Below are 26,526 nucleotides of genomic sequence, written 5' to 3' on the forward strand. Positions count from 1 at the left end.
TTGCTACACAAGAACTTTATTCCACAACTTCTCTAAACATGACAAAATATGAGCCTCAGTACTTACACAATGGGGGGAAGCGAAAGAACAGAACAAAACAGGATTGAACTCTCACTCGAGGTGAGGAAATGCCTGGTGGCAGCTTTGGTACACTTCACTTTATGTACACGGTTATGTACAAGAACTCCCCACCAGGTCTCCTCATCACTGGTACTGGTAGTTAACTGGTACTGGTCGTTAACTGGTACTGGTCATCATGGTATTTTCTACCCCCTTCCCTCGAGCCTGAGGCATCATTTAGGAACACACTTAAATTACAGGAACACACACACACAAACCCAAGAAAGAACAGTCTGCCAACAAACAAAAGCGACAACCTCTAGAAGAAAAAAAACAACAAAAAACCGAAGAATGATTTGGCAGAAAGAGTGCTACACGACCACACAGTTCTGGAAAAAAAAAGAAAAGATCAATAAAAGAAACTCCCATATACACACAACATTGAAGCGGAGATTTTTTTTTTTGTAGTTTTGTATGCAGTACATTTTTTTTTCTCCTTTTTTCATTTGTTTGCTTGCTTGCCCAGTGCCATAAAAAGACTGGTATTGAAAGATTACGTGGATGGTACTTGGTATTTTTTTTCTCTTCGTCTTGCCTGCGGAAATGCCCGGCCAAGCTCGACGGAAAAAAACCCTCGAGGAACTAACGATAAAGACGAGTGCTTGCGGTATAAATTACAGGCAGGAATGCTCTCTCCCAGACAGACCGAAAAAAAGAAATGAAAGAAAAAGAAAGAATGAGATTGACGGGAATACGAAACTCGCGTGGCAAACGCACTGGCCGATGTCGAAATGCAAGGTGTAAAAGAAGGACCATAGATCCCCCCTGACGGACAAACAACGCAAAACACAGGAAATCTCTCCGGCGGGACGCACCCCTAAGGCATCACACCGTACCCAGACTCGCGATTTGTATCCTTCCTCTTTAATTCACCAGGAAATGCCGAGAGTCTAAGTGGCTGAGAGTCCGCGAGGACATCGCGATACTGTTCCCAATCCCGGTATATTCACAACGCGTTGGACCGCACCCAAACGGACGCAGCCACAAGGAACCGGTATCGTGCCGCAAGTGCATCCCCTTGAAAAAGAAAAAGAAAGAAGGGGGCGCCGATGCGCCGCCGTCGAACGACGCACTCTTGACTCTGCGGTATGAAAACGCCGGGCGGCCAGTGTAAAGGTGGCCCGCTCCGGCCAGCGCCACTTCCATAGATATCTCTCCCACCCGTTCAAAAGACCGGCAGCCTAGGAGCCCGACCCAGACCTAGGGCCGCCGGCTGCACGAGAGATCGTTGCCCAAAGGGTTGGCCCGAGAGCTCGCGGCGTGAAAGTTTCTATACGGAGGCCAACTCGAAAAAAAACAACAGTCGACAACACTTTGATGAGCGCCGCAAGAGAGCCCAAAACCTTCGGTTCTCGTGCGTACCGAGACCCCCGCTTCGAAGGCTCGGGGGATGACAAGGAGACCCGGTTGGAACGTTGAGTAAAAGCTCGACAGGGCGCCGACGGGCAGACGGCGTCCCGCACGACCTAAGGCAACTCCGAGAGACGACGTCGAACGTTTGGAGCGTTTCCGACGGGCTAGAAAACTCCCCGAGACGTTCGGGAAGCGCCCCATGTGACGAGGCCTCCGACCGAGGTCGGCGAGCATACTTACAAAACGTGGAGAACGTACCCAACGTTTCGAACGACCCCGAGGTCGGTGAGCACATTTTTCAAACGTCGGGAACGTTCAACGGCCCCCACGCAGTCAAACGACGATGGTTCCGGCAGTCCCAAGCATTCGGACAAAGGTTTCCACAGTTTCCAACGTACAAACAGCGTGGCGGTTCGGTTCCCCGAGATTAGTGGAGACGCCGCCACAGTTCAGACGATGCCCCCCCCCCCCCCCCCCCCCCCCCCCCCCAAAGCAATGTGCACCTGTGGTATGATGATGGTTTTCGCCAGCAAATTCGCGATGACCGAAACGACAAAGTTTCGACGAGTGCAGACAGCCTCCGAGTCGTGCGACAGTGGTCCCGCAGGCGCCGACGCCTTCTCCAGACAAGGCCACCGTCCTCGACGTCCAAACAACGTACCGGCAACATTCAGGGACAACTTCCGGAGAATCAGACGCCACCGGCCGGCCAAGACAGTTTCTCCCCCTCCAGCTTGAACGATGGACAGAGTCGCGCCCGACGTCGGGGCAAGCCCGTCGCGCGACCGACCAACCCGCTACTTCCGTGCCCGGCCCCAAAAAATATTAAATTACAAAAATTAATGAAGAAAAAAAAAAAAAAGAAGAGAGAAGAGGGCTCCTGCGTTGCCCCAAAGACAATTTCCTTACTACAGAAGCCTAAGAGAGATTCTCCACCACGCTACACAAGACGACGACGACGACGCCCCACCCCCTCCCCCCCTCCCGCGCGCCGCAGCCTAGCCCCCCGTTGTCATTAAGCCGGCACCTGGTAGTACAGGCTGGGCGGCACGTAGGCCGCCGCGCTCTGTGGGTACTGCCCGTACCCGCCGGCCGCTGCGTACATGGTCGTGCCCCCGTGGTGCGGCTGCGGCGCCATGTAGCAGCCCGCTGCCACGCCGCCCGGCGCGCCGGGGCTGGCGCGGTAGCCGCCCGCCGCCGCGTACTGCGGCGCGTGGTGCATGGCCGAGCTGGCCGGAGGGGAGGGCCTCTGCGGCGGCTTGTAACCTCCGCCGTTGGCAGCCATGGCTCCGCCCATGGTGCCGAGGGCGCCGCCCATCTGTGCACCGCCCATGCCGTTCTGAGGGGGCTTGGGGCCTCCGTAGCCGTTCTGCGGGGCGGGGCTGCGTTGGTAGCTGGGCGGTCCGGTTCCCTGCATCTGGAAACAGAAGCGGATTGAGAATAGGGGCGGAAAATAAAACTATACACAATTTACACCTCGATTCAAGTCACAATTTAAATTTCAACGTAATTTCCACCAATTCGACTACGGTGATTTAAATCATATCTTTACCTGAAAACTAAAAAGACATATTTATTGTGTCTACCATTTAACACTCTCTATATAAATTTTGTTTGTATTGAAGGAAAAAAATCTTTGTAGCAAAAGAGGTTCTTCTCAGCAAATTGGAGTGTTAATCTATCTTTCTATTTTACACTTACATCGTGTCCTACTGCAAGCGTATCAGAAAGAGGAAGCGAAACCAAATAGAGCCTTTTCTCTGGCTCGAGAGTCTCCACACCTCGGCTCGCGGCAGGCCGCAGTCCTTCAAATGACGCCTGACCAACGAGGTAGAGGGGCCTAGCGCGATAAACTGGTACCCCCGTTCGCCAGGCAAAAGTGACCCCCTCCTGGCAGACGCCATGTTGTAGAATTTTAACCACTAGACGTGTGACCATACCAAATCCAGAGGCCTTCATGCAAAACTGAGCCAAGATTTGTATTGTGATCACCGTAAAAAACACGATAAACCATTTTTTCGACTGTTAGCCCCAGAGATCAGTGTCTAGCTCAGATAAAAACCAAAATAAAGCACTGCGGTTGACGGCATCTAGCGGAGGCATTGCGAAGATGACAGAGTTTTTGTCAAAAAGCACCCTAACCTATCTTGTCGGTACTGTTATTAAAGATCAATAAGTATTTGTGCACCATACTTCGTTAGAATCCAGATGTAAAACTACAAGGTCAAGCGTCTAGTGTTAAAAAATGTGCAACATGGCGGCGGCCTATTGGGGGTCACTTTCAGCTGCCAGTTTATCGCTCTAAGCCCCTCTACCTTGTTGCACCCTACTCATGGCCAAATTAAGAGCTTGCAAAGAAATGCCGATGCTACGCTCACCAAACGCATCATATCCCTTTCGATTTTTTTTTCGCACCGATAGTTGTCTGCCTTATTCATTGCACGTCGCCCTGACAGTATCTCCATTCTTAGTCTCTCGTATTATGTATGTGTAATTACCTTAAAATTCTTTTCCGTTTTCCTGCGTGACAAGTTTTGCATATTGCTATAATCACTCCTATCATTTATTAGTCTTCTGCCATTTGCAAATATGCCATGTCCCTAATTGCTTCGATTTATGCTTGGTGATGTCTCTGGACTACAATTATTATACAATATAATTAGCTAAATATTCAATTATACCATATACTGAACTGTATTACTCGTAAGACATGTTGTTACACCTCGGATACATTTACTTGTAATTTTTGTATTACAATGTGTCTATTTACTTAGTGTTTTTTCAAATTTATATTTACTTGTCTATGTCTAGGGCCTGGAGGCTGCGACGGACGCCTAACTCAGCCCCTCAGCCATAGAGTTTGAAGACCCGTGCTTTAGCCCAAAAAAATCAAATGGCTTTTGTTCTAGCATGGCAGGGTGGTTTACATAAAAAAAATTGAACTACCAAAAAGATCTTGAGCAAGTGCACGCCGAAAATTTCGAGATAATCATGTCAAACTGGGGGATGGCCGATCCTTAGGTCAACACCACGCAATAGTAGGTGAGGGGTGGGCAGTTATTACGGAATGGGTAGATGATTGGTATTCTACGGTAGCTACGACTTCCTGAACTGCCTTCTGCACCGTTTTCAATGATCGAGCGAACCTATCAATCGGTCTGTCACGTTTAAAATACATCCGGTGATGAATACATTGTTCTGGCTGCAGCGAATCAAATCAAATAAATCAGATTTAAGCCACACAAACATGATTTGTGGGCGAAAACAGCAGCCAAGTTGAGGTTTTAAACACATCAGGTGTCAACAACATGAATCACGTGTCTGCGCTTTCGACGCACCACCTGGCAAAGCTGTCAAAGAAAGTCAGACAGAGAGCGAGAGACGGAGAGAGCACGTGAACGTGTCTGCGTGCAGAGACAACACCTTAAGATAACGAAGCCTTAGCGCTCAATCTTCGGAGTCACACAAAGAAATAGCCAACACAGGGCACGTGTTAGACACATGTGCCGAGTCGGCCTGCAGCTGGAATTCGCGTTCTCGCTAGACGGAAACCCTCGGCAAACAGGGGCACCACCGGTGTCCAATGACCTCCGCCCGGCGTTGGCCTTCTTTAGGTAGCCCCGAAAATTCCGCACCGGGGCTTTGTTATCCGGAGGAGTCAGTGGAGAACGAGGACAAGGCGGAAGAGGGGACAAGTTGGGATCTTGCGCAAATCACTGCGCTTAGTTTGTTTCTGGGTGCCGCAGGCTCCTTGCGACGGCGGCCCGTCGCACCCACCTGCGGTCTCCCGAAGCCGTTCTGCTGGGGCCTCCCATAGCCGTTCTGCTGACCTCCGGCTCCGCCGCCGCTGTTCCCGCGGTACCCGCCTCCTCCGCCGTTGCGCTGCGGCTGCATGCCCCCTCCGTTGGGGCTGCCTCCGTAGCCTCTGTTGCCCCCGTAGCCCCGCGACTTGTCGCCGCCGTCTCCTTGGGAGCCACCCAGCGGCTGTCCGGGCACACGGAAGCGTCGGACTGCAACGCAACGGCAAACAGAAAGGTGTCACCTAAAGGATTGGATTTAAGAGAGGGAGCAACGCAAACCGAGGACAGCATTTGCAATTCTACCCCTTCAGTGCCACTTTTGCTTTTTTTTTTTTTTTTGTGTGATTTAAAAGTGTTATTTTTATTGAAGAGTTCTATTCCTCTAGCATGACAAGTAGAATTAGAAAAAAAAATTTTATGGAAAAATCAGTACATTTCTGTGTGCACACAAACCTTGTTACAGTTGTGTGCATGTGCAAAGCATCAAATTCTTGCAGACGCGTTAGAGTAACACTAACAGTCCCCAAAATTGATTTTAAATTTTTTTGCCAGGTTATTTTTTACGTCAAAAAACTACCCAATCAATATTTTGGTACAGCGCCACGCATATTTTTAATAAAGTAAAAAAAAAACAGATACAGTATAGACCACTTACAACGTAACCGCTTATAGTGCAGGACCGGGTATAACGCGGTTTTTTTAAACTACCGGTTCGCCTCCCATAGAACTCCATGTATTTACATACCGCTTAAAATGCAGGCGCGCGAAGGGAAATACCGGTTATAGTGCGGTTTTTGGCACAGCCCGCCGACCGTGCCGACGACCGGAGCAACGAGCACGCTTCCCTGTGCGACACTAGATAACGGCGCTGACGGCGCGGGGCGAGGACGTTGCTCGAAGAAGTGGAGAGAAGCGAAGAAAGAGGCTTCAGTTGCCATAGCGACTGAGGGACGCACGCACGTGTCGTTCACGTGCATGCGTCTCTCCGCCCCTCCACTTCGCTGGAAACAAAGAAACAAACAACCGCACCGACAGACCAATCGCAGATCGAGGAGAAGTGTTCGCGCGCGTTGCATGCCGGTCGCGGGCCGGCTGCTTCTATCTGCAAACATGGCGTCGGTTGTGATCGTCGTCGTAGACGGCGTTCATCTCATCGTTCTGCGTAAAAGCGCTATCCTTGACTGTGAATTTTCGTTGTGTGTCGTTATGATAACCCAGCACGTACTAGAAGGGAAGATCCACCTACTCGTGCGGCGATGTCGTGGCGGCGCTCTCAAGACGGCAAAAACGCCCGTGTCGTCGTGTTTGTTTACTTCGACTACAGTGGTGATTTCTAAGCATTTGTGTCCTTGCACATCGCCCGGATTTCTTATTTGGCGCATTTCATGTGTGTGCTCAAGTTCAAGGTATTACTGGCGCGTACCGTATGAAGGATGCGAATTTTCACGCGTTTTCATCTCCGGAGAAAAGTGATTAGGGTTAGCAATCCTGAACGTTGGCAACGTCCGTCCGCAACCCGCGACGCCGTTAAAAGGCTGCGCCAGGCAAAAGCCGCTAATTCCTTTCAAAATGTGTGACACACTTGAGAAAGAACTGTACTAGTCTGGTGAAATAAAGACTTTCCTCAAACTAAGCTTTATTTTTCATCTAAGATAAAATAAATTATTTTACAAAGGTAAGTTGTCTCATGGCATGTATATTTTGGCCTGAAAAATTGATGTTTTGGTTATAGCGCGGTACCGCTTATAGTGCGGATTTTCGCGACTCTCGGGACATATGTTATATGTGGTTTACACTGTATGCTCAAAACCGAAAATGGACTGGGGAGGAAGAAGTATAGAGGAGGACAGTTGGCGCAAGTTTAGAGCCAAAAATGAAGTCTGCGATGTGACACTGCACTGATTAAAGGAGCTGTGCAAAAATTTCAGGGCTTTGCTTAAATAATTGTGGAAGTTGATGCCTGACACTTCTGAAGTGAGCTACAGAAAACAGGTTTTGCCTGGATACCCTAGTTTTTATTTTTAAAAAATGAAAAAGATCCAGGTTTTTGCCACCTCTCAACTCATACGTCGTCTTCCGGGTCACGTGCGCAGCGACGTTGATGGGGTAGGCGCGGGGTTCTGGAAAAATTCTCTCTTTAGAGCCATCAGTGAGCAGTGAGAACTCATCCGCTCGCGACCGCGTGACCACGTGCTGGCGGGCACAGCGCGAACAATATGGTGAAAGAAGGAAAGTTTCATCCGGGTCCGGCCATACCCGTCCGGCCCTGTCCCACCCCCCTCCGGCTTCTGGCAGATGTTCGAGGTAGCAGATAGATAGACCCAATGGTCTTGTGGACCTATGATAGATGGCGCCACCAGAACTCCGTATAATAAAAGTTTTGTCGATGATACCAGGTTTTTGACGTGCTTATATTTATGTTGGAACGACAAGATTTATAGAAAAATTACCTTTTATCGAGCAGGTATTCACACAACTTGCTATCTGTCTACAAGACCCCAAATGACGTCATGCCGCGCATTTCTCATGGTCCCCGCTCGCGGCAGCAGGTCGGAGAATGTTCAAATTTTTGCCTCGCTATTACGCGGCGGAATCGCAACATTTCGATGAAAGGAGGTGTGTTTTCTGTCATTTGTGACAAGGTGAACAATGTCAAAAGTCGGATCTTCTAGATGTGACGATTGCCGGTTGCACCCGCTCTGCACTATGCACAAAAACGACGACACCTACAAAAAGAGTCGGGAAACGAAGTGCCGACACTGGGTGCACCTTAAGTAGGGGAGCTCTAGTAGAGATCACTGGTGATCCTCACACTTCCCTTCCCCCAGGGCTCTTGCAGTAGTTTGTAAAGAGGCAAAGACTCACTGTTCCTTCCTCCGCCGTAGGAGTTGTTGCGAGCCATGTTGGCAATCTCGAACAGCTTGGGGTTGATGGCCTGGTTGGCCTCCTTCAGGACTGCGATCAGCTCCTTGGCTTGCTTCATATTGCCCGGTGTGAAGAAGGTGTACGCCGTGCCAGTCTTGTTCGACCGGGCCGTCCGCCCAATCCGGTGAATGTAGTCCTCCGAGCAGTGCGGGTAGTCGTAGTTGATCACGAACCGGATGTCGTCCACGTCTGCGGACAGGACGCGGGGCCGCCGGGCGGTGTCAGCGGAAAGAAAGCGACACGTCGCCTCTGCGGGGATGCTACAGTGATATCCCAAGAGACGCCCCACCTCTGAAGGTCAACCCGCACCCATTTTTGGCACAAATTTTTTCTGTTTTTTAAACAACAAAATAGTTTATTTTTAGTAATTGCAGGGTCCTGGCCATTGGTGACCTAAGCAGAAATGGTGCTACTCAGTCTCGACGGGAGATAAGCAAACAATGCCCACTGGGAAGGAGATAGTAGTCTTCGATTCGTCGCCCGTTCCCGCGATCACAAGCTCACAGAATCTAAAACCGGCGTCAATAGAGGCCAAACAACAGGAATTTAGTCACAATTCCCTAGACAAATAAGGGTGGAAATGGCACCAAACAAAAAACTTCCTTCCCTGCTCGACATAAATGTGGTGACACAGTAGTTGCCATAGCAAACTTCCACACTATCCTTCCAAATTTTACTGCGGCACATTTTATCTACTTATGAGGTTACTCCAGTCAAATGCATATCTCCAACACTGATATAGTCGCATATCAATTCTGGCAAAGGTTGCCCAACTGAGGTTGATACTCTGCAAACCTAGAGTTACAGATTTGCATGCAAAACTTGCACTCTCCTTGAAACACCTTAGGTCTCTTGAGCACAAAGAATTATGCCTCGCATGATTTTGCTGCACAGATTCAACAAAGCTGCAGCCAAGTGGCTTCACCGCTGAAACGCTTCAGAACTGTGCTTCTCCCTGCAATTGTATATGATCTGTAAAATTCTGCATGCCTGAAACTTCAACACTCATATAGAAGTGCCCCATAAAATAGCTAAAAAGTTACTTACAGAGCAATGGCACCATGAAAGCCCAGAGTGGCATTGCAAGTATCTGCAGCTCTCCCCCAGTTATCCACAACTGTTCTAGCTATTACGTGATAGAGAAAAAAACCGAGACATCCCTACACCTGGGTGGGCTTGAGCAGACACGTGTGCTCGAAAGGACTAGCTTGCAGACCCAGTGAAAGCTTTGCTTGGCTTCCTCCGCTCATTCACCCCATTCCTCAATCTTTGGGGAACCATGACAAGCCTTGTATTCATTCTCCCCTACTGAAGAATACACACCCCGCATAAGGGAGTTATTCTTGAGGTAAGGCCAAAAGAAATACTCCCAGACTGGATAATAAGGCGGGCACAGATCTTCCCAAGTTTGGGATTCCCATAATTCCAGGTCCGGGCCAGACACAGACCCGTACACAAACAAAACCAGAAACTGCATGTCCAAGATGGTGGCCAGGGACCCTAGGTTATAAAAGGACCACTCAACACTTTGTAAAGACCCTTTTGACTGCAGTACTCCCTCTCCCTTCCCTCCAGGGTCGCCCCAGCACCACCCCTTGGACCATCACAAGAGGTGCAGGCACGCAATGTGGCCGTCGGCCCTAGACTGCGACGCGGGCCGTTTTCCGACAACGCGAGCACATCGGGACTGGAGTCCAAACCTCGGCTCTCCCGAGCTGTGGCTACAGCACTTCTGGAAGTGGGAAGGGGGAAGGGAACAGAGGAAGGCACAGGGTTAAGCCTCTGGGGACCCCGCGCGCATGACGGCATCCAATAGTCTGCAAGGCCGCCAGCTAAAACAAAACGAAGAACAATACAGTGAAAGCTCGTTAATTTTCGCATTGTTTATTAAACATTTTGCCCGATTCGAACCAACTTCCAGGGTCCACGTATAAAAAAAGCTCGACATTTTGCTCGCAAACTGGATCCGCCACCGTATGCGACTGCATTAGCCGCGCTACCTACCACGGGATGGCACTGGTTGCTGCCCAATTTAGGGACTTCAGCCATATCCATCCATCCATCGCTTAGGGCTGCACTACTGTGCAGCGGGGGCCCCTCTTTGCACTCGTCCAGTTCAGCTCAAACAGTCCTTTGTTCTGCGGCTGTCATCCAAGTATGAGATTCCCAAGTTATGTCGCGGGCGGACCTAGGTTGAGTGCTGTGCTATGCTGCCGTTTCGCTATGTTTTCACCGGGCGTGAAGTCGACGCTGGTGACTGTTCTTTACGGGACTCAGTACTTGCGCTAAAAAAGCATGCTTCAAAAGGGCACTGACAGGTCAAAATCATCTCTTTTATTATCCGAAACAATTGCCTGGACATTACCCTCAAAATTTGGAACTTGGGAACGTAGTATTTGTGAAGTAAAAAAATAATTTTTCAAAATCCGAATTTGAAGTTCACGCGCCATTTGCGCCCGTGCAGTGACGGCAAAGATTTAGTCCTGTACCTAGAGCTTTTCTCACACCTCTGGACTGTCTTGACCCAAAGGGTCGCATTTGCCCACGTCATGCAATCAAATGCTCTTCTCCATGCATGCTGTCTATTGCTGTGGGCAGACGATGCTTGACTTCGAGTTTGAAGTTTTTTAAGGGCCCTTTCAGCAATCTCGAATTCTTTGAAACAGAGTAAGGTGGAAAAGAACGCGCAGTGGACGAGGGGCCATGTCGCGCCGGTTCTGCTTGAAAAGCTGCCCCAGTGGAGTAACATCCGAAACTACGATACACAGACACCAAACCCAATTGCTTGGACCGTATGACGATTTCCTTTTCGAGGTAGGTGAGGTTGTCGGGTGCCTACAAAGAGAACTTTGTCCGATCCCCCACCATCTTCAGAGCCACACATGCCGTGCGCTCGCATATTTTTTGAGGGAGGATAAAAAGCTAGGAGGCGACATCAATTCAGACTCGGATTTTCAGTATTTCAAAAAGGGCCGTAGTGCGTTCAGACTTGCATTAAAGAATGTGTTTTACGAATGCAGTTATAAATATTATAGAAATGTCACTTAAAAAGCTTATAAATTTCATAATAGATTACGTCACAAATAAAAAGAAGCGAGTGGTGAAAAACGGAAGAGAAAAGCACCAAAAATAAAAAGGAGCGCATGCCCGTGTGGGGATTTTTTTTCTTTTTTATTTTGTGTTATTTTTTTTGTGTCTAACTACAACTTGCACTGTTTTAGACAACAAAAATAATGACCCTTGGGGTGTCAGTGCCCCTTTAAAGCTAGGAGCATCGGCTAGCTTGTGGATTCAGCTGCCAAGATCTAGACACAGTGATTGGTATATAGAACGCATGTATGACCACTTGCGCTGCAGGTTATGAGGTCATGGCCCTCGCCTTCTGCTGTATCCACACACAGAACGTGATGACCATCAATTTTCAAGAAAACAATGTGATTGCACACCTTTTTGGATAATGAAAGGCGAAGGACCCGAGCGTTTCCGGATCTACCCGGCGACAAATGTGACCCTTTTCCTTTGACTTTTATTAGTTGAAACTTTGTCAAATGCACACTATTTTAGAATCCCTGCGACTCCAAAAATTAACGAGCTTTTGCTGCAAGTGTGTCCTCAGTCATCTCAGACCATGGGGACAATGCCAAGAATGCTCGGTCCACCCTGAAGCAGCGGACATCATTTATTGACTGTTCAGAAAAAAATGCCCGCCAATACTCCTGTCAATGGGAAAATGAACCGAGCAATCGAGTACCTGCCGCATGCTGTTTATTGCTATTCGCTAAGGGCATGGGCATGCAGCAGCAAAAATAAAGTTCTGCAGTGTCCCTGAGAGAATGTTCAGGAACCATACTCAAAGAGAAAGAACACCCAAGCCCACAGCAGAAGAGTGCACCAGGCAAAGATGCAGAGAACCAGAAAAGCGTGCTCCAAGAGGCATCTACTACATGGGCCAGGAAAAGATGCTCCTAATATTTGCAGACCACATACAATGGTCAAGATGCCTAGGAAAAATATAGAGCCAGTGCCTTCCCCCCCCCCCCTCCCCCCATGCATGAGAACAAAATTGAAACCATTCTCTAAGCAAGCACACAAGTCAACATTCGAAAAGAAAGATGGCAAGCAATGTGCAGGCTGCCCATTCGTTAAACCAGCCAGCTTGAAGACGTAATGAAAGGATTTTTAGAGCCTTGGCTACATAATTATCAGAGCAGACCTTTTATGCATATTCTGTATACAACAGGAAAAAGGCTTTACTTAGAACCAGTACTATTCCCAACAAATACTTTGTGAAACTCAAATTGGCCTTTTCTTGATTTGAAGAGTGAAAAATCCGGTGTGTAAAACAACACTAAGAGTACCTTAAAAGCATTAAAAAAAAAAAAAAAAGAATGACAGCAAAAAAAAAAAAAGAAGAAAAGTTAAGTTAACAAGGTAAAGAAGCAAAAAAAAAAAAAAAAAAACAACTTCATAGGTAATCGCTTTGATTACCATGTTCCTCATGGAAACCTCTTTACACATTAGAGAGAGTAGAGCATCAGTAACATGCTTTTGAGCCCTTTAGAAGCCATCGTGAGTGCAGTGCCAAGCCAACCAACTGAACACGGTTGCCCTGTTAATTCAGAGGAGGGAGATGTCGCTACCCAAGCAGAGTAAGCACCCGACACCATTAGGAATGGATTGCATGCAAAAGCACCACACTCCGTACGAAGGTACAGGTGCCGCCCAAAGCCGTCAAACGTTGCAACACCACACTGGGTATAAAACAAAGCATCCAAGACAACGAGCGCACTACTTCGTTACGTACACAAAGAGAACTTGCAGCCAGCGTGGCCAGAAAACCAAAAAGAAAAAAAAAAGTACAAAGACATGAGGACGAAGCAACAGACCGACAAGGAATGAAACATAAAAAGTGGCGTCCTTTTCCCGTGAAGCGTACAAGCTATAAATGGCAGAGACTCGAAAGGCAGTGTGCTCACCCAAACCACGGGCGGCGACGTCCGTCGCCACGAGGATGGGGGACCGTCCAGACCGGAACTCTGGAACGAGGGCCAGGACTCAAAAACAACAACCAGCATACCTTGAGCAAAAAAAGCTAGCATCTAGCGGTACAAAATTAGCTAAGCGGGAGCACAGAGGCAGGTAGAGCAACACCTCTCAGGACTTTGGAAGACAAGAATCTGTCTGTGCTCACCACCAAAAAAAAAAAAGCAATGCACGCGTCGCATTTCTTTAACAGGGTGTCTAGCAAATTATTATTTTGAAATTCCCCGTCTTTTCCAGGTTTTCCCTGACTATTTCAGGTGAAATTCCCTGACCACTGCAGAAACGGTTAAGTATATAAGGCAATTACAACACACTGCGAGGATAATTTTGCACGGGCTTAATCCAATTTACATATTCCGAAATATTCGGGTTCGTCCACCACGGAGAAACGAGCACTTTCTTGCCGCCGACATCGTCAGCAAAGAGTGTTTCCGGAAACACTACGAAAACACTCAACCAGACATGTCAATAACCGAATGGCGCAGCATGGCCGCCAGATCCACACTTTCGGCTTAAGGTTTGGATTAAGTTACGGTCTACGACTTTCCCATTAGTTACAAAGTCTAGCAGCTCAAACTGAATCTAGCCTAGTGTCGCGCCCTCAATCCAATCCAAGGCTTGGATTGGATTTGTTGGCTCTGCCCTTTGCATCGGGTAGCATACTCTACATCGGGTGAGCAGAACCCGAGCTCCACTCTAAGCAGAATTTATTGCCTCTCTTTCTGCCCCCAAGTCGTTGAGCCTTCGCTCAGGGAACTCAATGGTGTTTCCGGCTCATTTTCCCTGACAGGGCTCACTTTTTGACAATATCCCTGACAATCTCCCGATTTTCCCCGGTAATTAAAATTTCTTTGACAATTCCCGGTTTTCTCCGGTCGCTAGACACCCTGATCAATGGGAGGCGCGGGCAGAGCCGAGGTGTGCACCAGACGTAGAAAGAGGGCTTGACATGCTCCCTTGGCCAACGAGAGGCCGAAAAAAATCCCCTAGCAGTGGAAGCGAGAAAGTTTTTATCATGGGTATATGGTTTTAATGAGCACGGAGGAGTTAAATGTAGTAACCCTTTACGATTGAAAATAGGGTGCACGTTTTCGATCATGATTATGCAGAAAGATGTAAGAAACGAATGCGGCACTCAACTCTGTTTTGCTCGGACGGAGTGTGACCGCTTGGACGGCAGATTCCCGGCCATCGGTGCCTGGCGTACCGATTGTGTCGATCGTTCGACTAGTCGCACTCTTCCGCCACGATTTTGAATGTCCGTGACGGAAACACTAAGCGTTACTCCGATGCACTTATTAAGTTGGTTTCTTGCGACCACCGCCAGGGCATTATTTCCGGCTTCTGGTTAGCCGCATTCCAATTTGTAAAGACGACGTGGAACACGCCCAGCACTCTTTCGGCCAATGATGCCTCCCCATTTGTATCCTATACTTCCCAATGAATGGCCACTCTAAATATACGGTTCTGGGTACCCCTAGTTTCTTGTCCCCACATAGCCGGGTATGCAACCAGGAAAAGCCCTCTTGTGGCCGTTAAACCCAAAGGTTCAAATGCCCGCAGAGGTTGGCAAACTTCCACAGGACTTGGATATTGGACACTACAAGACCTCAATTGCCTCTCGAGGAGCCAACCAGAATGTTGTTAGCGGACCACTCGTCCGCTAACATGAGAAAGGAACGGAGGGTTTGTCGGCTACGAAGAGTCATTTGCAGATGAAAAATAAATAAAAGTATACCTATGCATCATCTGCTAGAGGAACCAAAAAGAAAAAAACACTGATCGTCTGCTACGTATCGAGTCCTGCAGGCAGCACGTGGTCGAGTGCCAACTTCAACTACGAACGTCCGCTATTTCACGAGGGAAGCAGTCGCCTTTGTGAAAATTGGGTCCTGCTGCTGTCCCCGTGCCAACATCAGCCGGCGGATGAAGCGATGCTCGGGTCGGGCAGCCCAATGGGGTGGGTCCTCCCTCACCGTTTGTGCGCAGGTGAACGGTTTTCACCAATATACTAGTCAATCGTGGACTCTCAAACAGATTGAAAAGTTTCTCGACGGTCGACGACGTTCACTCGGCAAAGAGATGCGGCGCCACATCCAACTGGCGGCCCAAGAAAGCTCACCTCTCGCCAGGGCACAAAGGGCCGTTTGTGGCTGTTTCGCGCACAGCCACGAAGAGACGCAACTTTAAAGCAGCCGTCGCACTGCTCACACGTCGCGCAAAATACACGGCATTCGCCGCAGAAATGACAACCAAACTATCCGTGGATATGCCTTAAGCATGTTTGCTTCGCACATGTGTGTATTTAGAACATGTCTGCAGAGCTTTAGTGTGGCCTTGCGTTTACTATACTCGGCGACAACTTTTCTTGGCAATGCAGTGGAGGGTACAGGCACGCGTCCCCCTCCCATTTTGAGCGCTGAATAAAGCAGTGCGCGGGCTCTCCTCCTCTCCATTGCATTGCCAAGGAAAGTTGTTGCCGAGTATAGTGCAACAGGATGACAGCGTGTGCTGCCGTGTGGTACTGGTAAGCGAGACAGACTCATTGGCACATTTTAGTTTCCAGCAGACGACGGATCAAGGTGGAAAAGTGACGACTTACCGTTCAACACCCAGTCCCTCTCAGACTGCGACTTGTCGCCATGAATGCAAATGGAGGGCCACCTGAGACATGAGGGTCCAAATTATTCCACAAAAATAAAACAATGGCAGAAAGCAACGGTTGGCTCTAATAAAGTTGTCTGTACTAAACAAGACTTTTTTGCTCCTTGCCAGGGTTCAGAGCACAGTAATGCCCATCAATTGGAAGCTCTTACATAAACAGGCAGTTAGTACCGAAGTACCTCTCCTTGGCTCTTCTCCGATTCGTTGCACCATTGACAAAAACGCAGGACACGAGGCAAAGATGCCGCATATCAACTGAATGACCAGCAGTGAAGCTTGATAAAACGAAATAAATGAAATGGAATAAAGCTTCATTCTGCCAATTCCTTGTGAGCCGAGGCCCAGAGAAGCCAGGTGGTAACTGAACAACCAAGCGATGAAGCCCCAACTTTGTCACTTGCTGCGCAATAGAGGGCCAAAATATATCCAGTTTCTAACCAAAAGATGTAAAGTTTGTTAAAAAAAAAAATTTTTGACCCAGAGAATTGTGCTATCTGGGTCTGTGCGTCCATTACAATACTCTGTCAAAATGGCAGCCTTCATGCTGCAATAGAGCTGTACCGTTCCATCTTACAGGACATGGCAGAGGGATCGACGGCTGTTTGAAAGGAGCACATAGATCTGTTTGTCATCGCATCGAGCTACAATATTTTAGAGAAGTGGCTGAAGGACATGCATTTAGGGTAAAAAGGTGTCACTGAAGAAACTTACCGGAGTAAAAGGTTAGAAACAAAAAAAGCTTGAGGTACACCTACGCATTTCATACGAGTTGTGAATGCGAAAGCATGCAAGCCGCACGTCCGCTCCCTTTGTCGTCTGCTCGTCCGCTCTTTTAGTCTGCTCATTCACTCCCTTTCTCGTCTGCTCCCGTTGTCGTCTGCTCGTCTGCTCCCTTCGTCATCTGCTACGTACTAGCGCGCTTCGGGATCTCGGAGCCATGACGCAGCAGCCAATGGGAGCCCCGTCGACGCGCACCAGCTAATAGAACCGAAGGCGAATCGCTCCTATTGGGATCGTGGAAACCAGGAGCCATTTTTGCGCTTCAAACTGACGACGTCAGCTCACTCCATGAGACTGTTAATGCTTGCGCATTAAGACGTGAAATCCCGAGCTACGGCGGCAGTCTGCGAAAGAAAGGCGTCCGATTGGCACAACAGCCGACAGATGGCGGCACGCGAGATTGCACGCCGTATGCTTGAGCCGTGCCGTAGTTGCAGATAATAACGGGGCACACGACGTCCGGAGGGGGGCCCGGCTCGAGCGTCCCGCCTGCAATCTTACGTGCCGTCATCTGTCGGCGGTTGCTCCAATCGGACGCCTTTCTTTTGCATGCGACCGCCGCAGGGAGGGATTTTGCGTTTTTAGTTTCCAACTTTTGACTCTGGTTTGTTCAGTAAACTTTTATACCCCTGATACACATTCTTCGGCCACCCCTGGGGAAAGTTTTTGGCCCAATACATTCCCAAATCGATTTATACGGTCCCTTCAAACAGCCACTGATTTGTTCGACTAATCCTGCAGAGCAGCATCGTAAAAAATTTATCCAAATTGAAACATCTCCTCCTTTGGGCACATACACAATTACTACATTCAAAAAGCATTAACTTACGAGAAGTTGGCACTTGTCCCTACATTTGCGGCTTTTCTACGTAAAGCGAGACAAAATGAAATCGGAGCGGCAAAGAAGTGCGGCTCTTCACTTCTAAAAGTGAACCATGTTACATGACAATTCCGTCTCCTCCACAATGTACAAAGGCCCAGCTTGAAAACAGCAGCAACACCCCTCAAAAAAGGTGAGCCGACCGATTGACATTTTTGCAGCACCCACCCGTTGCGCCTCATCCTGCGTGTCAGCTCGTCGACTTTTTTCTTGGTTTCCGCGAAGATCAGCGTCTGCAGGAAAGAGGCGGGAAGATCTGTCTCAACCAATCGGGCGAGACCCAGGCTGCACCGACAGCTTCCGGTGCGCTACTATGCCACTCCAACCCACCTTGTTGTCTTGTTCATTGATGATTTCCTTGTGCAGTTCCATCAGCCTGAAATGCCACGCGGACAAATAAATGAACTCGTCGCTAGGACAGGGTGCTTCGGACGTTTAGCTGCGATCAGTGCCACCAAACAAGCTACGCTTCGGAATAACGACACTTACCCATCTTGGGGCTTACAATCATGGTTGCCAGTTATCTGAAGCTCTATTTGAAATCGCAGGAAACGTCTTTCCGTCCTCCACAAAGGTTTAAACAGTTGGAGACAGCAAAGCAATATTACATGAGCGTTTTAACACCGAATCTAATGGCGAGAAACTCACTTTTGAATCGTGATGATAGGCAGTTGCATCTGCTCTGCACGAGTGCCAAGATGGCGGCGCCCACAACAACATCGGGTAACAGACTGCCAATACTTGAAGCGTAGCTCATTTAGTGGCTCTAGCTAAGACTAAATTTTGTGAGCGAAGCGCAAGTGTGGCGTTTTGGGCACCGTAGCGGAAGGGCCAGGAAGAGAAAGAGAGGGCACCCTCACTTGTTCTCTTTGTCCGACTCCTGACAGACATCCACGATCTGTACGATGCGGTGGTTGGCGCACAGCTGCAGGGCCCCAATGTTCACCTGGATGTAGTCCTTGAGGAAGTCCTCCGCCAGGGAGCGCACCTCCTTGGGCCACGTGGCGCTCCACATCAGGGTCTGGCAGTCCGGCTGTGCGTGCGGGGCGGACAGAGGGGACGGGTCTCTGGGAGCGCTCCAGGAATGCTCCGAAAATGTTCAGGGAGCGCTCTCTGAACGCTCTGGGGACGCCCCAGCAGTGCCCCAGGGGGCAATTTGTTGGCGATGCGGCTATTCCTCCCGACAGGAACGGGGGATTCTTTTGCCGAGTGACCGGTTCCGTGGCCGCATAAGAGTACTTGCGGCGCGCAAGATCGTGCTACAGCTTCTGCTGCTAATTGCTGCACGTAGTTGCCATGGAAACTTGCAAGGAGAATGCAGATTTTCACGGCTGATGCATCCAAAACGCCCGCGCACTAAGACTGGATAATTAACGACTGAAAATTAATCTCCAAGGGGGACTCCCCAAAACTTCATTGAAATATGCAAATAATAATGAAAAAAGCTGTTTTGCACCTTGAAACGGCTTTTTGCAGCATGTAAAAGCAACTAGAAAATTAGCGTCGTCTTTTGATTTTAGTTCGGCTAAAAGGGGTGCTCCAGCTCACAACACTTGATTCTTTCCGCTGCTGTACTCTTCCCTCCTACTTGCCAGGAGGAATAGCCGCATTTGCTAGCAAACCACTCCCAGAATGCTCCAGCATCACTCCCAAAGCACACTAAAAATGCTCTAGGAACACTTGGAAAGGATAACATTGTCATACGAGACCATGCCGACCCCGCCACCTACCGCCAGGTGGCACGAGCCGCTGCTACACTCAAAGTTCATCCATAACCATCCAGTTTAGAGCCAGATTTCTCAGGCCTCGATGCTGCAACCGTACTTCGCTCCCTTTGTACTCCAGTTCCTATCCCAAGTTCGAGACAGTTGAGTCACGTCCCATAAAACTAAATATATATATATATATATATATAAAAAAAAAAAAAAAAAAAAAACATTTTTACGTGGTGAATGATGTTGATTGGGGCGAAGCTCTGGTGGTGCCTGTCTGCTTAGACGCTGAGCCGCAGCATGCCCAGCCTTTCGTTCGTTTTCATCCATGTCACGCTGCGGTCAAATGCTCAAATGCGTATATAACCACGTTCCATACGACATTTTCTTTCTGACATGGATTAAAACGAACAAAAGGCTCGGCATGCTGCGGCTCACAGTCTACGCAGACAAGCACCACCAGAGCTTCGCCCCAATCAATATCATTTACCACGTGGAGATATGTTTTTTTTTCTCTACGCGAGCACGAAAGGGCGTGCTCATGTGCTCGTGAGCACGAGCACCCGACGCCAGACATCGGACGGACATATGGACATGGCTAGCCCCCAAGAAGCTTCGCCCCTGAAAAATTACATTTTTTTAGATAACCCATTGAAGGTCCATAAAAGGTACAATGATAGAGAAATTGTAACTCACCCGGATCTGCTCGACAATCTTGCGGATCTGAGGCTCGAAGCCCATGTCCAGCATCCGGTCGGCCTCGTCCAGCACCAGGTAGGTGCAGCGGCGCAGGTTCACTTTCCCGGCCTCCAGGAAGTCTATGAGCCGTCCCGGCGTGGCAATGCAGATCTCCACTCCTGCGCGGCAGATGACGACAATGACTTGAGAGTTTCGTTGCACAACAGCGACGGAGGCTGGACATAGTGCCCCAAACTGCATTCACTAGAAAACTGGACTTGCAAAAAAACACATACTTTTTTAAGCGGCACTCCAGCATTTTCTTTAGGGTCCCAAACTTGCCTCAAAAGCGACCAAACAACCAACAAATACCTAAAAAAAAACAATGAAAAAGAAACTAAAAGAAAAACAAGCATATATTAGGCAAACACACACACACACTATATATATATATATATATATATATATATATATATATATATATATATATATATAGGCAGTTTCATTTGGATTCAGGGAATGAGGTGCAGTCATATTTTTTATTTTGATTCCAATTTTTATATTTCGTGGCATGTGTTCCAAGAATAACAATCCTTTTTTACTTTAATGTCCTCACATGTTTAGTTTATGAAAAAATAAATCTCAAAGAAGCGGGAAAGAACGACGAGGTTTTGACGATTGTTGCGTGTGGCGTTTTTGAATCACTCTCCATCTCAAAGTATTCAAAGGAGAGCGTCTACATTTTTTCAGTGTGATATATATGCAAGTAAGTAAAACAGTGATGTGATTGGCCTAAGCCATTTTGGAGCAGCTTTTGGAGCAGCCAAAACAGTGTTTTGAAGCAGAAAAAAGTGGCTTTTGGAGCATATATGTTCTTAGAAAAATAAATATTTGTTTTAAAGGGGTCATGAAACGCTTTTCCAACTTTTTCCTGTTTAGCTTTCCTCCTCAACTCATAAATCGCGCATTCCACCAAACAGTTCAAAAAGACGAAAAGAGGGGAGGCCCCTTTTGCTCGGAATCTGGATTATGTACCCGGACAGAGCCATTGTCCCCCTAGAAGATTAGCCCGTCGCTCAAACTTCAGACGAAAGTTGCTTTCCCCAACCCGTTCACCCCGGAGCTGACAGTGCTGTGGAAGCTACGTGCTCGTTGGGCCAGCCACACTTGCAACATGATCACGCTTTTTCGCGCATACCCACGCACAGAGAAGGAGGTCAGGTGATGAAAGGGAGGCGGCTGATTGGTTCGGCAAGCGCGTAGCTTCTACCACGATGTCAGCTTAGGGGTGAAGGGACTAAGTGAGGTCCGGTTCTGTGTGACATCAGTTTGGACCCAATGACGCGCTTTTGGGACCGCGGATGTATTACAGCGAAAAGGCAGAGAGCTTACGAAGGGGAGGAGGTACGAAATAGTCCGCTTTGTTTTCAAATTTTTGCACTGAAAGTCAGGCTTTTGTCTTTCTACCTTTTTCTTTTGGCCCACTGAACGATGTGCTATTAGTAAAATCCCAATCGAAAATGATTTATCCCAACCCAAAATCTGTTTCATGGGCCCTTTAAGTGCTGGACAAACGAAGGGCACTTTGTGTTATGTTGTGACGTGTTGGACGGAACTCGCTTGTGTTTCTGCTGCTGAGACATCCCACAAGTATACAGTGCTGTAGGTGTTGCCGAGCAATACCAAAAAAAAAAAACAAAAAAAAGAACACTTTCTATCATTTTACTGGTTTCCGACGTGGCAGATTTGTATAAAAAGTAAGCAAACTTAAAACAATGGATTGCAAGCGTCCTGGCTGGTGCCTCTCGTGCAATCATGTTCACATGCACGTGGGGGCAACTTCGGCAGGCTTGCAGTTACATGCACGTGCTTCGTCGCGCGAGCGGAGACAACAGCTGTTCGACCGAAACCGAAACCACGCCAATCCGCTCCTTCACCAACTGGTTCCCAAAATAGTGTGCAAAATTTAACTGTCCAGCACACGAGACAGAAAAGTCCAGCGGCGCACGCTTGCCAGGCCGGCAGGCGAGGTACAGGCTAAACACACAGAAAAAAAAAAGAACCTGAAGAACCTGAGCGTATCGATGCAAGACATTGCGAATCAGGGTCAAAAAGCTCTTGGAGCACTTTGTGCAACGACTAAACTCAAACAAACAAGCGCAGTGTGCGGGTTCAGCATGTGAACATTGCCTTCTTTGCTTTAGCTCACTTCTCTTTACCAACCTTCTTTCACGGCAGATTTTTCACATACCGAGGTCCCTCTCGAAAGAAAGCCCACCGAGAGAAACCTAAGTAATCAAAACTTCACCAAGCAGTCATTGAGTTAAAGAGGGATTTTTATAGCAGCATATGATTTAAACAAGAGCAAGAATGTCGATGCGTTTCAGTTTAGAAAGCGCCATATCTGCAGCGACGTGGGGACGGCAACACACGACGTCGCGCGAGCGCTTCAGCTTACGAAGTAACTCTCGCCGTGCAAAACGTGGTTTTGTTTCACAGTATGACGGCATGTCTGGCACCCTGCACACTAATATCGAAGCGTCCGCACACGCCAGCGTCTATCGCTAAAAAAGTAAAAAAAAAAAAAAAAGACTCGAGACGAGATTCCCGAGACGACGAGAGCGTGAAACGCGAGACGGAGTGAAAAATCATGCAAGACCGAATACACGATTGATGCAGGGTACTTCGTGTCGGGCGGCGTCTTTTGCCACCTAGCTCACGGTTCTCAGTTTAGTTTCGGTTTTGAAAGGCGACCAAAATTGGTCCTTTGGCGCAGGCTTGGCGCAGATTAGCCATATTTTGGCGAAATGTAGCAGGATGTAGCAGGGTTAGCCCCTTGGCGCAGTTTGGCGCAATTGGCGCAGCAATCACATCACTGGTAAAACAACATTATAACTGCTATTTATTATTTGTCGCTCCAATCTTTGTAAAAACCCTCAAACATGCCTCCGCGAACAACTGACCTAAACTGCAGATTTTTTTTAGTCGACTATGTTTAGTATTTTAAAATTCATACCACGTACAGAACTTTTCATTGCCTTCCACGTTAAGCAAAGTTTGTGTCTTAATCACATAGGAGTACTGAGAAATAAATTATGAAACAGAGAAGGTTTTCACTTTCTGTTCAATTTCAGCACGCTGTATAAAAAAAAAAATTTAATTTTTTCTTAAAATATTTTTTGCGTTGCGTTTTTTTTACACTCTTTTCTTAGCCAGCATACATTCCGTTAGAGGTACAGTAAAACCTCGTTATAACAAAGTTGAAGGAGCGGTCGTAATTATTTCGTTATAACCATTAGTTTGTTATAGACAGTGTCCATTTCTTCCCACTATTAGCAAGCAAGGGGAATTATGATTGCTTTGTGATATCCATTAGTTTGTTATATCCCATTTTGTTATAACGAGGTTTTACTGTATATGCACTAGTTTTGAGTTTTAAGCCTCTAAATATGCTACAAAAGAGCAAATGCTGATGGTGGGTTCATGGGTTATAGCTGTACATTTTATTCTTTATTATAATATTCTAAGGGGCATTTAATAAATAATCATATAAAAGATATTGATGTTGTTAGTCACAACAAGTTTGCAATTCCAAACGTCTAAACACTATAAAATCGCAACTGCCGAAAGCGGGTTTTCGGACAATTTCAGCCGGTGCCATGATTGGAGAGGCCTCAAGCCTAAACCCTATGCGCTACATAATATATACTGCGGTAGAGATATTGAAGTATAATATTGTAAAACGTTAGAGTAAAATACACTTCCTATTGGAAGCCTAGATTTTTAAATGCGAAATTTTATATTTTTAATGCGAAATTCATGTTGATAACAGAACAGAATTATTTTTTTATAACATATTTAGAGACTTAAAACTAAAAAACAGTCATGGATGAAGAAAGAATAAAACAATTAAAACAGGGACAACACAACCACATCTTTCAACTAGCAACAGACGAGTAAACTTTCAAACAGCGAGCAGCCGACTATACCCAGTAGGAGTAGGGAAAGAAGGGGGAGAGAAGGAAAGGAAAGAAAAGAAACGCGAAGTGCAAGTCAGGGTGGTAGGGTTATCTCGGATTTTAAAAATTCAACCTCAGTTTTAAAAACAGTGCATATACCTCTAACGCAGGGGTTCTCAAACTGGGTTCCGGGGAACACAGGGGTTCCACGAGCTGGTCTCATGAGTTCCGCGAACACCCATATTGCAACCCCCCCCATGCCGCAGGCTGCATGGCAGGACCATGCAAAGCATCTTCATCTCACTTTATACTGACATTGTGATTCATATGGTGGGCATATATGGGAAGCAACACAAGCAAAATTGCCTACAATCGTGCATCTATTGCATCTCAGTCAGCAAATATGGGGGGGGGGGGGGGGGGGGCTCCGCGGCAGTTTTTGAGGCTTGCTGGGGTTCCGCGAGACCAAAAAGTTTGAGAACCCCTGCTCTAACGGAACGCATTCTGGATAAAAGGAAAGTGTAAAGAGAACGCAAAACAAGAAAAAAAAAAAAAAATTAGTGTTTTATTTTTTTTCTTACAGTGTGCTGAAATTGAACGAAAGGTGAAAACCTTGCCCGTTTCATAATTTATTTCTCACTACTTGTACATGATAAAGGCACAAACTTTGCTTAATTTGGAAGGCAATGAAAGGTTCTACACGCGGTATTATATTAAAAACAATATTAAACATAGCTGATTAAAAAAAAAAAAATCCGCAATTTAGGTTACAGTTGTTCGCGGAGGCATGTTTGGGGTTTTTTACAAAGATTTGAGCGATGAATAATAAATAGTAGTTATGTCGTTTTGCCTAATTGCATATATATAGCACTAAAAAAATATAGACACTCTCCTTCGAATACTTTGAGATAGAGAGTGATTCAAAAACGCCACACACGACAATCGTCAAAACCTCGTCGTCCTTTCCTGCTTCTTTGAGATATTTTTTTCCTCAGAAACTAAACATGTCAGGACATTAAAATAAAAAGGATTGTTGTTCTTCGAACATGCTCTACGTAATATAAAAATGTGAGGGAACATAAAATACACGACTGCACCTCGTTGCCTGAATCCAAATGAAACCGCCCATACCGTAATATACCGAGCAAGCGTCCACTCAAGCTTTGGAGACAATCGCAAAAAAAATGGGGGATGGGCGTTTTTCCGGTCAACAATTTTACCTATAAATGCACTAAGCATATTTTCTCAGATCTTACAGATTTGGGAATGTGCACTTAATGTGGAATGGGCGGATGTGCGGTATTCTATGGTATATGTATATATATTTTTTTTCTCGAAGTTAATATTTCACAATTTTGGTCGTGATCATTTTTTTCACTGAAAGCTCCCACTGGCAACAATGAAGTGTGGTGCCAGCGAACGGCAGGGGTTCACACTTAGGGCAGTATTTGTTCCCAACAGATTGTGATAAGTTCAACGGTGGCAAACGAACGTTTGGGAGGTTCCTTCAGCACCCGCGCGAGACAAATGTGCTTCCTACTCTGCTATCTAGACTCTGCCCGACCCACGAGTCCTCCGGCCGGAGACGTGACGGCACCAAGAAGCGCAGGTATATTCAAACGCTGGTTTTGGCACCACCTCCGTTTGCAGGTGGTTTCACAATAACTGTTCTGGATTTTGCGCATCGCTGTGGCCTCCAACAGAGTCTGTGAGACGCGACCATCTAATGCCGACGTACGGCGTCGTCGCGGCGTCCTATCGCGCACGATCCACGGCGTACACGGGCGTCCGTCTACAGGTGCCGACCGGGCGTCTGAAAGAACTCAGAATCTAATCCGCACACCAACAGCGCAACATGCGCCTTTAGAGTCCAATCAAAACTGTGCAACAGTTTTCAAACCGCCTTGCTGTTTCGAGGTTAGAATGTTCTACGCGCTGAACCTTCTACGCCGAATGCTCCAGAAGCCCACGCGTGTACAAAAGCGGCTTCGCGTGGCAAGCCGGAGCCTTTTGTTCTCGCCACATTTCCTAGTCATATCGATTAAGCGAGAGCGGTGAGGTGCGTCGGATACGAGGCCCAAAAATATCCCATTATACTCGCCGAAGGTGCCACTGAAAATGTGCGAGCCACGGGCTTATTCGAATTGCACACTCATCCCCTCTTTGCAGATTCTTTCACCTTAGTTCCAACGTACACTGTTCTCTGCCGCCCCCGTTGTCAATACCAAGGTGGCCGGAACGAGCCTTCGATTGACGCGTTTGTAGCAGGCGCCCACGCGTCGCGCTGTCGGAAGCTGCGGTTGGTCGTGGAAGTTCTACGAGCGAATGCGAGTGCCGCCGTTGTCCCGATTCCCGACTCTTCCGCGAACCGTCGAGCCGGATCGCAGCAAGCGACGGAACGACGCAAGCGCGCGTCCCAAGCGCCGTACCGGCACCACCACGAGGCGCCGCGTCGCACCCACCTCTCTCCAGGTCCCTCAACTGCGATCCCTTGGGTGCTCCGCCAAAGACGCACGTGTTGCGGATCCGGGAGGCCTTGCCAAAGTCTGGCCGCCACCTGCTGGATCTGCTGGGCAAGCTCCCGAGTGGGGGCCAGCACCAGGGCCTGGCGG

At 47.7% G+C, this 26,526-nt stretch overlaps 2 protein-coding genes across 2 annotated transcripts; both read right to left on the reverse strand.

The window, feature by feature from the left end:
- Positions 1-26,526, reverse strand: LOC8026783 (probable ATP-dependent RNA helicase DDX17). Its single transcript, XM_029977587.4, has 10 exons — positions 26,377-26,526; positions 19,974-20,134; positions 18,426-18,598; positions 17,896-17,941; positions 17,734-17,798; positions 15,844-15,905; positions 13,175-13,234; positions 8,139-8,387; positions 5,251-5,483; positions 1-2,890 (listed from the first exon to the last, which is right to left on the reverse strand). The coding sequence occupies exons 2-10, from the start codon at positions 20,025-20,027 to the stop codon at positions 2,489-2,491; spliced, it is 1,344 nt and encodes a 447-aa protein (XP_029833447.3). The 5' UTR covers positions 20,028-20,134; positions 26,377-26,526; the 3' UTR covers positions 1-2,488.
- Positions 25,809-26,519, reverse strand: LOC121838520 (probable ATP-dependent RNA helicase DDX5; the record flags this gene model as incomplete). The annotated part of the gene is given in 2 exon segments (XM_042294810.1): positions 25,809-25,821; positions 26,377-26,519. Coding segments are annotated over 2 exon segments (156 nt in total), but the record flags the coding sequence as incomplete, so codon positions are not given.

The sequence above is a fragment of the Ixodes scapularis genome, unplaced genomic scaffold, assembly GCF_016920785.2.
Source record: "Ixodes scapularis isolate PalLabHiFi unplaced genomic scaffold, ASM1692078v2 PGA_scaffold6__148_contigs__length_123643588, whole genome shotgun sequence".
Classification (NCBI taxonomy): Eukaryota; Metazoa; Arthropoda; class Arachnida; order Ixodida; family Ixodidae; genus Ixodes; species Ixodes scapularis.

Excerpts from the sequence above, each read along its gene's own strand:
- LOC8026783 (XM_029977587.4), bottom strand. The coding sequence starts at position 20,027 with ATGCTGGACATGGGCTTCGAGCCTCAGATCCGCAAGATTGTCGAGCAG. Across the intron at positions 13,235-15,843 it reads GAGGGACTGGGTGTTGAACG|AGTTCCGGTCTGGACGGTCC; the intron begins GTAAGTCGTCAC and ends CCCTCGTTCCAG. Across the intron at positions 5,484-8,138 it reads CTACGGCGGAGGAAGGAACA|TCCGACGCTTCCGTGTGCCC; the intron begins GTGAGTCTTTGC and ends GTTGCGTTGCAG.